General features: G+C 42.7%; 1 protein-coding gene across 2 annotated transcripts; it reads right to left on the bottom strand.

The window, feature by feature from the left end:
* Positions 1 to 31: 31 nt before the first annotated feature.
* Positions 32 to 13,914, bottom strand: lhcgr (luteinizing hormone/choriogonadotropin receptor). 2 transcript variants are annotated; one of them, XM_035399747.1, is made up of 11 exons: positions 13,576 to 13,914; positions 13,070 to 13,141; positions 9,599 to 9,673; positions 8,864 to 8,938; positions 8,276 to 8,350; positions 7,836 to 7,913; positions 7,439 to 7,507; positions 6,721 to 6,795; positions 4,005 to 4,193; positions 2,407 to 2,478; positions 32 to 1,226 (listed from the first exon to the last, which is right to left on the bottom strand). In XM_035399747.1, the coding sequence occupies exons 1-11, from the start codon at positions 13,752 to 13,754 to the stop codon at positions 71 to 73; spliced, it is 2,115 nt and encodes a 704-aa protein (XP_035255638.1). In that variant the 5' UTR covers positions 13,755 to 13,914; the 3' UTR covers positions 32 to 70. The 2 variants fall into 2 exon arrangements, with proteins under 2 accessions (XP_035255638.1, XP_035255639.1); XM_035399748.1 differs by lacking the exons at positions 8,864 to 8,938; positions 9,599 to 9,673; positions 13,070 to 13,141; positions 13,576 to 13,914 and having other exon boundaries at positions 7,836 to 7,911; positions 8,276 to 8,349.
* Positions 13,915 to 14,648: the final 734 nt, after the last annotated feature.

Here is a 14,648-nt window from a genome sequence, read left to right as displayed (position 1 = left end):
AGTCAGCACCTTTGATCATCAGCATGAATAATTCCACAATCTGGAAAAAAAAATAAAATAAAAAATTCAGTTATTTAGGACCTCTGTTGAGAATGCAGCCCTGCATCTTGATGTGGTAGGCGTAAAACCTGAGCGAGCTGGGCTTCCTGGAGGAGGCGCTGTTGCGCGGCTTGCGGGCCGCCAGGCCGAGCAGGCGGTGGAGCCAGGCGCGGTCGCTGCAGCAGCCGCAGCGGCTCAGCAGGAGGCGCACTTCCAGCCGGAAGGCCCGGGTGAAGATGGTGTACAGGAAGGGGTTGCACAGGGAGTTGATGGGGTAGAAGAGGATGAGGAGGATCTTGGAGTGGGACACGGTGATGAGGGGCATCCGCAGGGCGGCGGAGATGGCGAAGAAGGAGATGGGCGCCATGCACAGGAAGTCGGTGAATATGAGCACCGCCATGCGCTTGGCCATCTTGGTGTCGCTGCGGCGCGTGGCCAGGCGGGGGTTGCGCACGCTGGCGTAGATGCGGCCGTAGCAGACGCAGACCACCAGGAAGGCGGCGGCGTTGAGCAGCAGCACCGCCATCACGTAGGCCTGGGACGCCGGCGTCTCGATGTCCATGGGCAGGCAGATGCTCACCTTGGCGTAGCTGCTCACCCCCAGCACGGGCAGCAGGGCGGCCAGCAGCGAGAAGCCCCACCCCGCCGCCATCATGGCCGCCACGTGGCGCAGGCGCAGCTTCCTGTCCCGCCGCAGGGCGTGGGTGATGGTGTGCCAGCGCTCCAGGGTGATGACGGTCAGGGTGTAGACGGACAGCTCGCTGGCGAACACCGTCAGGAAGCCCGCCGCCCCGCACCCGCCCCCTGTCTGCCAGTCGGTGGCGTGGTTGTAGTACTGGCGGCGGGAGCGGTGGTCCACCACGGCGATGAGGAGCAGGTACACGCCCATGCAGAGGTCGGCGAAGGCCAGGTTGCACATGAGGAAGCGGGAGACGGTCAGCTTGTGGCGGCTGGTCAGCAGCACCGCCAGGACCGCCAGGTTTCCCAGCACGGAGGAGACGGCGATCACCCAGGTGGCCGTCCGCAGGTAGGCGTACCCCAGGAGGTCCTCGCAGGGGTTGAACGCGTCGGGTTCCGGGGTGCACTTGATGGGGGCGTCGCTCAGGCACAGCTCCAGGTTGAGGTACTGGAAATCGAAGTCGTCGAGGCTGTACTCTGGGTACGACATGTCGCTTGCAGAGGGGTACCTGCAGTAGGGCGAGGGCAAGATCTTAAATCACACAATGCTAAAAGGAAAAGATTTCTGTGAAATGCACATCGATGGACTGTAGCAGGTTTCACATGAAGTAAAGGATCCGCAGTGTGCTTTACACACAGCTCTGGAGTACTTTCTACATAAACATTTAATCTTTTTTGTGTGTTATAAATGATTTGGCAAATCTTTTACCGTTGGGTAATGAATCTGAAGGATGTATAGTGTGTGTGTGTGTGTGTGTGGTGTCTGTGAAGGGAAGATCTGTAACAGTCTAGGCCTACTAACATCATGCATAAATATCACACACAGGCTACACTGACATGATGTCCCAGGATGATATGGAATGTTGAACAGAGGGGGAATTTGTGATCTGTTTAATGTTGTAAAGTCCCAACCCATTCTACCCAAAAAAATTGTAGGATTCAATACTAAATCAGCAACCATTACTAAACCCCATAGTCCAGTACTTATGGGTCCTAAAGTATATATGATGCAAAAATGAAGGACTCGACTATTTTCAGGGATAATTTGTCAAGGACCTAATTTGTAAATTGGTGAAATATGACTTGAATTATACATGAATTATAATGGATTTTTTTTTATTGCATACCACCCTATAACCAGCATTTTGGCGAGACTATGTGCTTTGGAAAACTGGGTGATGTTACTTCAAAAATTAGGATTTTCACTGCATTGAAAGTATACAGCAACTGAAAGAATCCAATTAAACACACAAAACAGAAATAAAGAGGTTTTTAAATGAGCCAAGAGAAAAATGAGCACCTTCAAGCACTGCAAATTTCGAGCACTTTCACAAACTTGAATTGCAAATGGAGCACTTTCAAGTTTCGAAAGACTCCTGGGAATTAGCGACGTGTTGTCATTATATCATCTGAAATGTTCAGACCACTTCAAATGCAAAACGCAGATGGGAAGACAAACCTCACGCATCCTCTAAACTGCACGTGGTAGTTCAGCTTCAAAGCTCCTCGTCAGGCAGCCCTTTTTACGCGTTTTTGACAAAGGGGAACTTCCTCTCTGAGCTTCAGTGCTGCTCACCCAAGGGAGGACCTATCAAAGAGCACTACTGCGTGCTGGGCCCGTGGCAACCTCTACAGTCACGGTCCAGCTCCTGCAGTTATCTGGACTGGGCGACAGTGCTAACATCTTACCCAATCCCCTGTGGTGGACCGCTGTTGCATAGCCTGGAGAGGTTCCCAAAGGACCCCAGGAACGCGTTCTCCCTGGGCCAGAAAATGGACGCCGATAAGAGACGTGCAAATCAGCAGCGGTAAACACAACCAGAACACAACAAAACCACATAAAGTAATAATAACAACAACAACAACAATAATAATCACAGTAAAATATGAATGGAAAGAACACAAAAACTGGGAAAGAAATCTATAAACTGAGCGAATTTTGAAAATTAATATTGTTTGTGCAGTCTTGGGCCCACATAATGGTGTGTGTGTTCCTGAGGTATAATATAATGCAATAATACAATATAACAGTGAAAATGTTCCTGAGTGAGATGGCTAATGGGCTCCACAGCAGAGTGGCAGTATAGCAGAACGGTCTTCATCCCGTAGATGTGAGTTTACAGCAGTGCAGCTGCAGGAAGACTGACTCAATAGAGCAGAGAGTATGTCCTGTTTACATATCCGAATGACATCACTAGCGCTCAATATGAGTATCTCAATGAACACGATGCCATATAGAGAACATCTGCCACTTAACACAGATGTGAAGTGCCGGTTGGTTATTAATTATTTATTATTAGATTATCTTTATAATCTTATCAGTTGTTTTCAGTTATTAAATTATATCCAGAGCACTTATTTACTAGTAGAAAGACATAGAAAGCTTTTACTTTTTTACACCTCCATGAAGGAGGTTATGTAATGACATCTATCCATCCATCCGTCTGTCTGTCAGAAAAGTAATGGCTGGATTACGATGAAATTTGCTATGCACTTTCATGATCCCAAGAGGAAGAAACCTATTGATTTTGATGACCCCATGATCTTTCGTCGAGTGCCGCCATCAGGCCAAAAATTCACTTTGTGATCGACATATCTGGAAAAGTAATGGCAGGATTGTCGTTACATTTGCTGTGCACATTCATGTTCCCGAGAGGAAGAAACATTTGGATTTTGGTGACCCCGTAACCTTTCCTCTATTGCCTCCATCAGGAGACTTTTATAGTTTTTTTATTTAAATGGCTCTGCTTGGCTTCTCAAAATGTCAGGATTAAATGTTAACAGCCACCTCTGCCCTGCTTTTCAGCCTAGAAACCACGCATTGTTCTGTTGCCATGGCATCTCACGGGGAAGCATTAACATACACTGAAATGTGTGTAGCACACATATTAATGTGGAAGTTGTTTATTTCTCTGACTTAGTTTTAACAAAAATGTGAAGAAAAACTAAGAAAGGTGCTTTTGCTTCTCCTGTGGAGGTGTATTCATTGAGACTTATTAGCATTCAGAATATAGTATGTGTGTGCTTTCGTTACAGAGAATGATAATGATGATGATGATGATGGTGATTATTATTACTCATTACAATAGTTCTGTTTTCTTTAATTTATTCACATTGCACCATTGCCCCATACTGCTAGGACCCCGTTAATTTCCGCTTGTGGCTATTATTATTATTATTATTATTATTATTATTATTATTATTATTATTCTATTGGACTGTTTTGATACAGATATTCCCCTGTCCTGGCCCACAGCCCAAGGGACTCTGTGGCCAGCAGTTTCTACCTGTGTTTCCGCCTCCAGGTGTGAAAGGCACAGCAGTGACTGGGGTAGGTGAGGTGGGCCTCCTGCAGGTTGACCAGGTTCTCCAGAGGGGGGAGGGTCTTCAGCCCCTGGGCAGAGCGAGCGGTCAGCACTGTCACCTGCTGCAAGCCGAGGGCTGGGAGGGAGCGGAGAGCCGTAGAAGACACATCGCTGAGGAGAGAACACACACACACACATGCACACACACACACACACACACACACACACACACACACACGCACGCACGCACACACACACACACACACACACAAACACACAGCGTCAGTAACATTTTTGGGCTAAACCAGAAACAGAAATGACGGTATCGCACAGCATCATCATAACTGCACTGGGAAATTTCAGTAAACTGTGTTTCCCTTAAATGGATCTGAGTGGAACACACTGTCCTATACTTATATCCGATATCTAACATTTCCACCACTGGTTTCCCTCTTTTTCAGTCTACTTCAACTGTCAAGTATCACATATAGCAGTGGTTCCCAAACCTCTCATTGAGAGCCCTCAACCAGACCCAGGTATTGCCCATGATTAGTTGCATCAGGTGTGCTTGTGTTGGAACACATCAAAAACCTGGACCTTGCTAGGGGTACCCGAGGAGAGGTTTGGGAACAGCTAGTGATGAATATCCTGCATTAATATAATGTATCTATTTATAAAAGATGTCTTTCTAACCTACGGCTCATGGTCTGTTAAAATGATTCAGGCAAGTTGACACAGTGCTGTATGTGGGTCTGCTGGTGCGTACGTTATGTCTGCATGATAAGACCTTACAGAAAACACAGGATACTGGCCCCGTGCTGTAAAACACTATCAGTCTATTTTACTTGATAAAGCAAGGCTTTGTGATTTGAACAACACTTTCGGCATAAGGAGTCAGAAGTTCCAGGAATGTACTTTCATAGGTCAGAATAAATGTGTGTACACAAAGCCAGCATACCACAGACCTATCCATAGCAAATGAAATGTGCCTTCATTTTAAGCACCTTAAGGAAAATACACTGGGGAAGCTTCTCAGAAACTGTGGTATTGTGTGTAATGGAGTCTTCTAGTTAAATAATAATAAGCCTTTGCGAAAGTTAGCTGGCTAGGCCCACAACAATGAACCGCATTAAGAGCAGTATCAGTGGCAAAAATGTACTGGGAGAAATTTAAGAAGTAAACTGTGATAGAAATATTTCTGTGTGATGAGGTGCCATGCTATTGATGCATTGCTCTACAAATTACTGGGTTGAAGTCCATCTTGGTGACAAAAACCGATTTGCAGGAAATTTGTTCAGTTTATTATTACCAAAGTACAACTAGCTTTTCAGTTATATGAAGCCCCACCCACACTCTACCCAAATATAGCTGTGAATATCTCTTTCTGTAGCTCAAAGCAGTGTACTTTTGCAATTATTTAGACAAACTATATTTGTGCAAAAGAAGCATGAATGATGGATTGGAATCCATCATTGGAATGGGATTTAAAGGAGCTGGATGGCCTACAGTACAGTAATACTTCTGGGATCACACTTGGATCTTATTTTGGAGCACTTTCACATATAGGGCAAATATACAGATAGAGGTGTAGTGTGATTATGGATAATAATGATTGGTTAGTAACTCAAAAGATTGTGGGTTTGATTCCCATCTTGGGCGCTATTGTCATTAGTAAATTACTTGACTTCAACTGCTTCAGTTAAATATGTGGCTCTATAAGTAGACTATAAAAAATTTAATCTGTGCAAGATGCTCTAAATAAGAGGGTCCACTAAATTCTGAAAATAAATGTGTAGTTCTTCTCAATGATTTGTGTCCCTTTATGTGAAATTTAATTTAATTTACTTTGTCACCAGGTAAAATACAATAGCGCTTGAATTCATTTCCAACAAGCAATTCCCAAGATTTCTACCCCAAGTTCTACTGCATTCTGTTTCATCACATGCTCTAGCACTGTAGGTTTGCATACGTTTGACAAATGGCAGAAGTTGTCAGGTTAGCCTAATTGAAAAGATTAACGATGTCTGGGGAAGACAGTCCCGGCCCTCTCTCGCTGCTAACATTTTGGCAGCCGAGGGGAACGCATCGAATCAGCAGATTGCGTGCAACTGTCACTTCCGGGTTGTGTGCGCTCGTTTGGAGCAGTGCTTTCCTAATCTAACTGGGTTGCTTTTCGCTTTCGTGGCTGTGGGACGATAGGGCTGGCTCCCCAGGCATCGCGGCTCATTCTGTTCCTGCCACACCCCAGAGCGTTTCCACCACACAGGGCCCCAGACAAACCGCGTTGATCTCGAACGCAAATCGAGCCGCGGACGAGGAAGGCCTCCTGTCCTGGGCGATATAACGGCGCTTAAATTTATCGACGTGCTCACAATTTAGCGCATTTACTGACGCAGTGCAACGGATGGCTGTCTGAGAATGCATTAATGAGCTCTAAGACAGGGGGTTTGCCTGCCTGGCTCTGTAGAGCTGCACGGTATGCTGGTTTTTATTGTTTAGCAGAATTTTGCCTTATTAAATGTTCTGTACACAAGCAATGTTTTGCAATTAACACTTTCTAGCTGAGGAGTACCCCGGATCCACCAGTGGGCCCCGCCTCCGTTTAGAAAGGGCTGTTTTAGTCCTATACTCATACTCCTGTTTAGATGTGAATTTCTACTTAATTCTGCCATTTTCTTTTACGGGACCAGACACTTACAGCAGACTCGGCCCTGTCGCCCCTTCAAAGGCTTCATCATGGATTTTACGTAGGTTCCTGTTGCCTTTCAGAACCCTGAAATGAAAACAGGACAGAAAAGTTATGCAGGGACTTTAATAGCATACAAATCACATTCTCTCACACACACACATTAGAAATGCAACATTTCATTTGGCATTTAGGACCTGTCCCCCTGCAAAATTCAGCTCAACGTATGAATTTTTAATTGCAGGTATCTGATGAGCATTGGGTCTGCAGCCTGACTTTTCTGGAAATGTAAACGTTGGACAAATCCGCAACCTCCAGGCCAGTCTGTGGCCTACGTAGAACAGAGTTTAAGAATCTGGCCTTATTTTTATTTTTCATATTTTCTCCATAGGCACTGTACATGCGATCTGACAGACACACTCCAAACCCTCGCCAGTGTGTGGTGAAAGTACAAAAACAATAAGCTTCCAAATCAGTGTTTTGTCCCCGACACGGTTTATTTACCAGAACATTTTGTTTCCGTGATTACCGGAGCCTTCTTACCCATTAAAATCCCCGCAATAACAACAAGCGTGTGCCTGTCAAAGGCCACGAAGGGTGGAGAGACCTTCTGAGCGGGGCGTGGCAGGTTACGCCAATATGACAGGCATTCCCTGAGCCGCCCAGTTTGGGACTGCAGCTCAGAAACGGATGACTGTAGGTGGGGATGGGTGCCGTACGCGGTACGTACAGTTTAGACATTTTTGTCCCGTTGAATGCGTGGCGCTGTACTTCTTTAAATCCGTTTCCGACCAGGTTCCTGAAATGAGATTAGAAAAGCAGGAAATTGGAGAACGTTTAATACTGTGAAATGCACATTACCGAAATGCCATTTTTGTTGTGCAACCTTCTGTGATTGCCTATGAACAAGTGATTATTCAATTACTCCACAACATACCCAGCCCCTTAATGCCTAGCCTGTCAACCGGGACCTCAAACAACTGCAAGTTAATAGGCTAAGTGGCATACAACAAGTCCCCACAATAAGGCCACACAATGGTTTCACTGCAGGAAGTGACATCATAAGAAACATTTAAGAATGGAGGCTCCAGGTGACCTCATGAGAAAGCTCATCATTCCACACTCACATATATGTCTCTTCCACCGTCATGCCCAGGAAAGCGTTGGGGGGGATGGTGTCGATCTTAATATTGTCTCCCACTTCTCTGGATAAACACACATTTGCAATAATCGATAATAGCTCACTTGCCAACTTTTTTAAAAGGACACGTGGCAGCTTCCAAAGAACATTATACAAAATTTGAATTTGAAAATGCATTTATTGTCAGAGTGTTGTTGTTATGTCCAAATGCCCCCTACAAACAGAAATGTCCCCCACACTGACTGAGTGACTGGCTCCCCCAAAGTAACAGCAATATTTTTGTTTTACCAATAGATTGGCAAAAAGGCACTTTGAGCTCCATTAGTCACAGTCTGTGGATAATGCCTGGCCTTGCTTCTTTAAAAAGGTGGGGGCACAATCTGTTAGATTTACAACACGGATTCATTTTTTTTTCTTACTACTTACAGAAAAAATAAGGGTTCCAGGGAGGAAATTGTTGAGAGATCAGGGAACTCCCGCAGTCCAGTGTTACAAATGCTCCTGGTGAAAGCGAGAGAGGGAGGGAGGAAAGAGAGACCAATTTAGTGAGACACTGTCCAAAACTGTCATTTCCCAAGTAACTGACAACGCATAGCAAAGACACTGTTAACTGCTCCACTGAGTGACAGCCAATATGGCAAGATGATAATTTATGGTATCTCTTGTATGTATATATGGATATGTTTGTAGTGAGATATGGAAATTTGAATAACACCTGCTGGGGTGCATGCAATTGTAAGATGCAGGAAGACTCGTGTTTTTGGCTGTTGAGGCCATGGGCATATTTGTCTGGAGCAGGCAAATTAATACTGACCAAAGCCCAGCATCACAATGCAAGCTCACTGTTACTCCAATGGGTGTTCCTGCTCTAAAGAAAAACCTTTTAGCCTTTGGCAAAGTGGCAGAGGTTCTCATGGCAAATAACTTGCATCTGACTGCTTTCCCTCAAATTCCATTGATCGTCATATGCCCTGCCGAACAAAGGAGACAGATGGGACGGGTGCACATCCTTACAGGTATTTGAGTTTGGGAAGGTCAGAGAAGGCTCCTTTCTTTATGAACTCCAGGTTTTTCATGTTGTGTATCAGGCTGCAAAAGCAAGGAGAACCACAAATATTTACAGCAGGCACAGCTACAATCAAACTGTCTTACCCTGACAGTTCTTTCAGCATGTATGTCACTTCTCTCTCAGACGAATACCATCAAAGCAAATGTGCATACCCTGTCCCTGGTGTCCCTGGCCCCCAGCTGCATTTACACTGACATGTATTCATCCAGGATGTGCCAAAACAGGCTAAGTTACCAGTACTCGCAAACACACTAAGCACACATAAGGATAAGCACCAGAACAGAGTGGAATAATAGTTAAGATATTCAGAGCAAAGGTAATCATCACTACTAAAGTGAGTTAGATCAGATATCAATTACAAATACTTGACACAATGCACTTAATACTAATGAACATTCCAAAAATAAGGCTTTGATCAAAAAGATGAATATACAGAAGACCTATAACTGGAGTACTTGATAACTTGAGTTCAACACCTGAAGTATGGCCCATTTTTAACAGTAAGACCCAGGTAGAACCTCTCTCTTTTGTGCCAGCTTCAAGTTGCTCCTGAGAAGAAGTCCTTCCATGGCCTTGCCTTTCAAGTTCTCTATCTCTTTGTTGCTGCGACTCAGAACCAGCTATAAGGAGTCCCGGTGTTGAAATGTTGGTGTGACAGTGAAGAGGACAGAGGCACTCACACTTCTTGCAAGCTGTGCAGAGAGTGAAACGCCCTGGCTCTGAATATCCTGATGGAGTCACTCTGGGAAATTTCACTGCAAGAATGACATACCCAAACTGCTTCATCATTACCATACACCGAAAGGGTAATAGTATTATATATATTATATGCATTTTATGAATTCAATTACATAGAACATTACACTATATATATATATATATATATATATATATATATATATATATATATAGTGAGCACCATAATATTTTTATTTTATTTTGCTCTGTACACAATTTTACATTTGTAATCAAACAGTTCACGTGAGGTTGAAGTGTATTTTTATATATTTTGGTTTCATCATGTACAAATGACAGCATATTTTTATAGAGTCCCCTAACATCAGGGTGTCATAACGTTTGGGACAAATGGCTTCACAGGTGCTGATTCGTGTTCAATTTCCTTGGCTTGTCAGTGCTCTCTTTCTTTTTAATAGTGTTCCAAACAGTTGATTTTGGTTAGCTTAAGACTGCTTTTTTTCTTATTTCTCAGCCTCATAATGGTTTTCTTGATTTTCATTGGCACAACTCTAGTCCTCCTGCTGACAAACATCAATAACAGACTCAAAAGGCAATCAAAAGGCTAGAATCAAAACTAGGTACTGAAAGCTCTCAATTACCTGTGCACTAAGGAGGTAATTGAACACACCTAACTAATCAGAAACACCTGTAACGCCATTTGTCCCGAATGTTTTGATGCCCTGAAATGAGGAGACTATTCATAAAAAGTGCTGTAATTTTTACATGGTGAAACCAAAATGTATTAAAACGCCATGAAATAAAAGCTGAGAATAAAGCCATGAGCCATTAAATTTTTACAAACCTTTCCAACGCACAAAACTTTGCGCTCAATTCGAGTGAACGGATAGAGTTTGATTTCATCAGAAATACAAGCACAGTGCCCAAGACCCTAAATACGTAATGGAATCTCTGAGCACTGTAGTCTAACTGGGTCCTTTAAAAATGGCTGATTTTAGAAGGACCCACAGCCATGCCTGGAGCCCGGCCTGCTCGCAGCTCTCACACCACTCCCTCCACCTGCCATTTCTCCTCATCCACCACCTGCTGTAATTATCGTTTTTTTTATAGACTGCCGCTCTCCTTTAATTAGAGAGAACTTTTGATTGAAGCAAAATGAAGGTGCTACTTAGAGCAAAAGTATATTTTAATTTCTCCATTTTATTTTCACCCAGGTCCTCAGCATCCCGGCAGAGGTTTAATAATGGCTAAGCTATTTGCCACATCTCTCTCTCTCTCTTTCTTTCTTTCTTTCTATAAATCTCACATTTCATATTTTTTAAAGCACATTTCTACTCAGCCACAGCAACCCTAAAAACCCCTTCAAAATCTAATTTTAGGCTTCGTTTAGACAGGCAGTTTGATTTGACCCAAATCTAATGCACATCTGATCATTTCCTTGAGCTCTAAAAGGCAAACAATAACATGGAATTGGATACTTCACTTCTGATTTGGACATTAGTATGTGATCCAAAACTCAATACATATCCCATACCTGGCTGCACAATTTGTGCCTGAACAGTCAAATGACTGAGTGCTTCCAGAGTTTTTTCCATCTGTCCCCATGTGACCGGGGTTGACTCGCATCATCAATTCAGGACAGAAATAAAAACACGTAGCTTTGTCTACACAAATCCAATCTCAGCACTGGTAAAACTATTGTGCAGACAGGTCAGCCAAAAACATTGGATTTGGAAAACAAATCCGATTTGAGCATTAAGGCCAGCTGTCTAAACAAAAATAAACAGATATGATTCTAATGCGTTTCATCGATGATTCGGTTCCATCGCCTCCCCCTTGTCCGTATGGTGAGGTGTGAACCGTGAACATGGCGTCATCCAACCGCGGGAAACTCTGTTGGGTTGTGGCACAATTTTCAATACGATGATCTAAAAATGCATGGTCTAAAAGTAGCAGTAGTCAGGCCAGTAGTGATTTGGCTAAGGATGTCCCCGAGTTTGACCACTGACTGTCACGAAGAGCTGGTCAGATTTAGATAAGCCCCCTTTGTCCAATTACACTACAGGAAACAACAAACTGCGACTGTCACTTCTACCCGTTTATAATATATTGTCCGTATTAAGACATCTCACAGCATGTCCTTTCTTACAGCACTGTGCAGTCCTGCTTTTAGTCAGGGCACAGGACAGGTTGCTATATAGTAGTAGATTGTAATAAGGTCCAAAGCCCCAGCAGGCGAAGAGAACTGTGTCAGCAAAGTGACTATTTATTTCCACCCCACCTGCATCAGAGCTGGACCCCTCCATGGCGGTTAATGTGATGTAACATCAGACAACCCAACGATAACAGAGAGGAATCGTCTGTTCAAAAACAGAAGTGATGTGATACTGATGGTCTGTATCTTTTATGCAGTCAGTTGGCAAAATATGCATCTGAGAAATGTCCCGGTGGAATGATTACTATTATTTATCTGGAAAAAAAGGATTTTGACTTGATCACTCTGTTATTATTCCTTGTGTGTGCATAAATAGGAAAATGTATGTATATTTAAAACTTGTTACCTGGAACAATTTGTTCATTTATTGTTTAAGCTGAAACTTTGTGAATCTGTTCAAATGCATTCCATTGGTTTATTGATTTACTAAATGGGGTGCTTAGACCCCACAGACACCCAGTTGCCCGAAGGCCACAAAAGAATATGTTGTTCTAGTTCCCCAAGCTTCCTTCTAGCCTGATTTTCCCAGACCGTTGAGAACGGAACCCACCGGCAATGGTACATGGATCATCTTCTGGGCAACTATTTTGCCTTTTGGGACTGAAAAATGCAAAGAACAATACCTGACCTTAAGTCTGTCCCAGTCAGATATTCTAGAGAAATCTGTGTTCTAAATTGTGATTATTTACAAAAGCAGCTGGTCTGGTAGGTTTGAACAATTTAGCCCGACTTTAAATACATAATTTATCCTTTTACTTTTTAAACTTTTTCGCTTTTACCGAAGTTTTTAGCAATTCACCATAAACCAATGCCTCGTTAGTGACTAACTTCAGTTTTCTCCAAAAGCATATCTTTAACAGTTTTTCGGGTGAATAATCATGTTAATAATTATCTTCCAAGGTTACCATAAGCACCCTCTGACATAGCAGGTCTCTAAATCGTGGCTGAGGTTCGTGGCAAGTGGCTGCTCTTTTCAACAAGCTACTGTAATTGGGTCACAGTAAGTGCTACAGTCGAGAGCTTTTCGGCATCACAGTACAAAGGAGATGGTGATATTTACAACTGAGCCTCTGTGCTTTGAAAATTAATATCAGTTCCATTTGTACTTCAGGTGTTATGCATATATTGTAATGCATCCAAATGTGGAAAGACATCTGAGCCTAAATCTTAGTTTTCTGTGACACAGCTAATGGTTTAACTGTGTGTATTCGCCGGGAAGGTAAAGAGCTGTGTCACTCACATTCTGTCTACGTTATGAAGATCTCTGAAAGTATTACTTGGGACTTCTTGTAACGGCAGATGAGTTAATCTTCTATAAGAAAAAAATAAAATAAAATAGCACGGTTAGTTGGTTATTTAAAGCGAACATACGCTTTATTTTATTACAATTCTAACATACATAAGACAATTACATTAATTAAAAGTGTTTTTAGAAGGAAAAAAATGCGCAATAAAAAAATGGGTAATGAATTTATTCCATCAAAAGGTTCACTGTTCAACAGGGTCAATTCCATTTTATTTCAGCCAGTTTAGGACACGATTGATAATTTCCTGAATTCAACTGAATGGAATGGAACTGACCCTTACCTTGCCGTCTATTGAACAAACAATTTGGCAATGATGAAAATGTTTACAAAGACCAGCATCACTTTAAATCTAAATGTAATTGTTTGCTTGCATGGAAATCACACGTCTATTACGCGATGAGCTGGATTAACACGAAAGAATCTGCGGTAGGATACTTACATGTTGTTAATTAGTGAGGATTTGGCAGAGGAGTTCAGCTGAGTTTCCCTTGTGCAGCGGAAAGACTGTTCGGTGCATTGGCAAATGACGGGGCACGAAAAAGTCCAGCCGGAGCGCACCTGCAGGACAGTGGACAGCATAACCAGTCGCCACATCGTCCACAAGAGCAGATTGGACATGTCTTATTCCTTTCTTATTTCCTTTAGTTTAAAAGAGTGTTTTCTTCCTCCCAATATGTAGGCTAAAGCGAAACAACCTGTTGCTGATACTTAAAAAGCGCACTTTAGAAGAAGTAGCACATCCCTCAATTCCAGTGAAATTGTGTGTAGTTGCCTGACCCCCCTCGCCTCAGCTCCGAAATACTGTAGCTACTCTACGTCACAAACTCTACAAACAACGCGGTAAGGTAATTGCCTACTTTCAACGAGTGGGTTAAAAATGATATAGTGAACTTTAAGGACTATCAGAGCAGTTGTGTCTGTACTTCGTGTACCCTGCATTCATAAAATTAAATTTCAGACGCTACTGTATCTTGTTTGATAAACTGGCAGTAAACATGGCTTTTTATGCATGTATCAGGAATGTTTACATGTAGCTTTCCAAGTCTTGTATTTCATATCTAATTTACAATTTAATTGGTCACTAACTGGTCGAATCAAAATAAATTCCATTGGACATCCCATTTTTCACTGAATGGTTAATGTTTATTTTATTGCTGAATTTATATGTTTAAAATAATACATTTAACACCTCCTTTAAACATAATTTTCCAGACAAATACTTTTTAAAATCTATATTTGGCCTACCTCATTGCCTTTTTATTATAAATTGTTGTCACTTTTGACCGGCACATTAAATATTCGGAATGTTTGTTAGACATTGGACGACAAGCGGTTAGCTTAAATTCGGGAAAGACGCAATGTGCAAATAAGTGTCACGTCTTTCACATCTGAGGAACCATGTGAGCAATTACATTACTGAAGTACAGCCTTATGGACACTGCAGTCGCACAGAAAGAGTTACCCTCGTATTCCCTGGTCTAGGGACAGACAGTGCGTTGACTCATGGTCACT

This window comes from Anguilla anguilla, chromosome 18 (assembly GCF_013347855.1).
Source record: "Anguilla anguilla isolate fAngAng1 chromosome 18, fAngAng1.pri, whole genome shotgun sequence".
NCBI lineage: Eukaryota > Metazoa > Chordata > Actinopteri > Anguilliformes > Anguillidae > Anguilla > Anguilla anguilla.
The sequence above is the reverse complement of the archived record's forward strand: the minus strand, read 5'-3'. Positions and strand labels throughout refer to the sequence as shown.

Bases quoted from the DNA above. Each gene is read 5' to 3' on its own strand.
- lhcgr (XM_035399747.1), bottom strand. From the start codon at position 13,754: ATGTCCAATCTGCTCTTGTGGACGATGTGGCGACTGGTTATGCTGTCC. The intron at 7,508-7,835 runs GTGAGTGTGGAA...ATCTCATTTCAG, and splicing joins ACGGTGGAAGAGACATATAT to GAACCTGGTCGGAAACGGAT. The intron at 4,194-6,720 runs GTAAGTGTCTGG...TTCTCTCCTCAG, and splicing joins GCGACAGGGCCGAGTCTGCT to CGATGTGTCTTCTACGGCTC.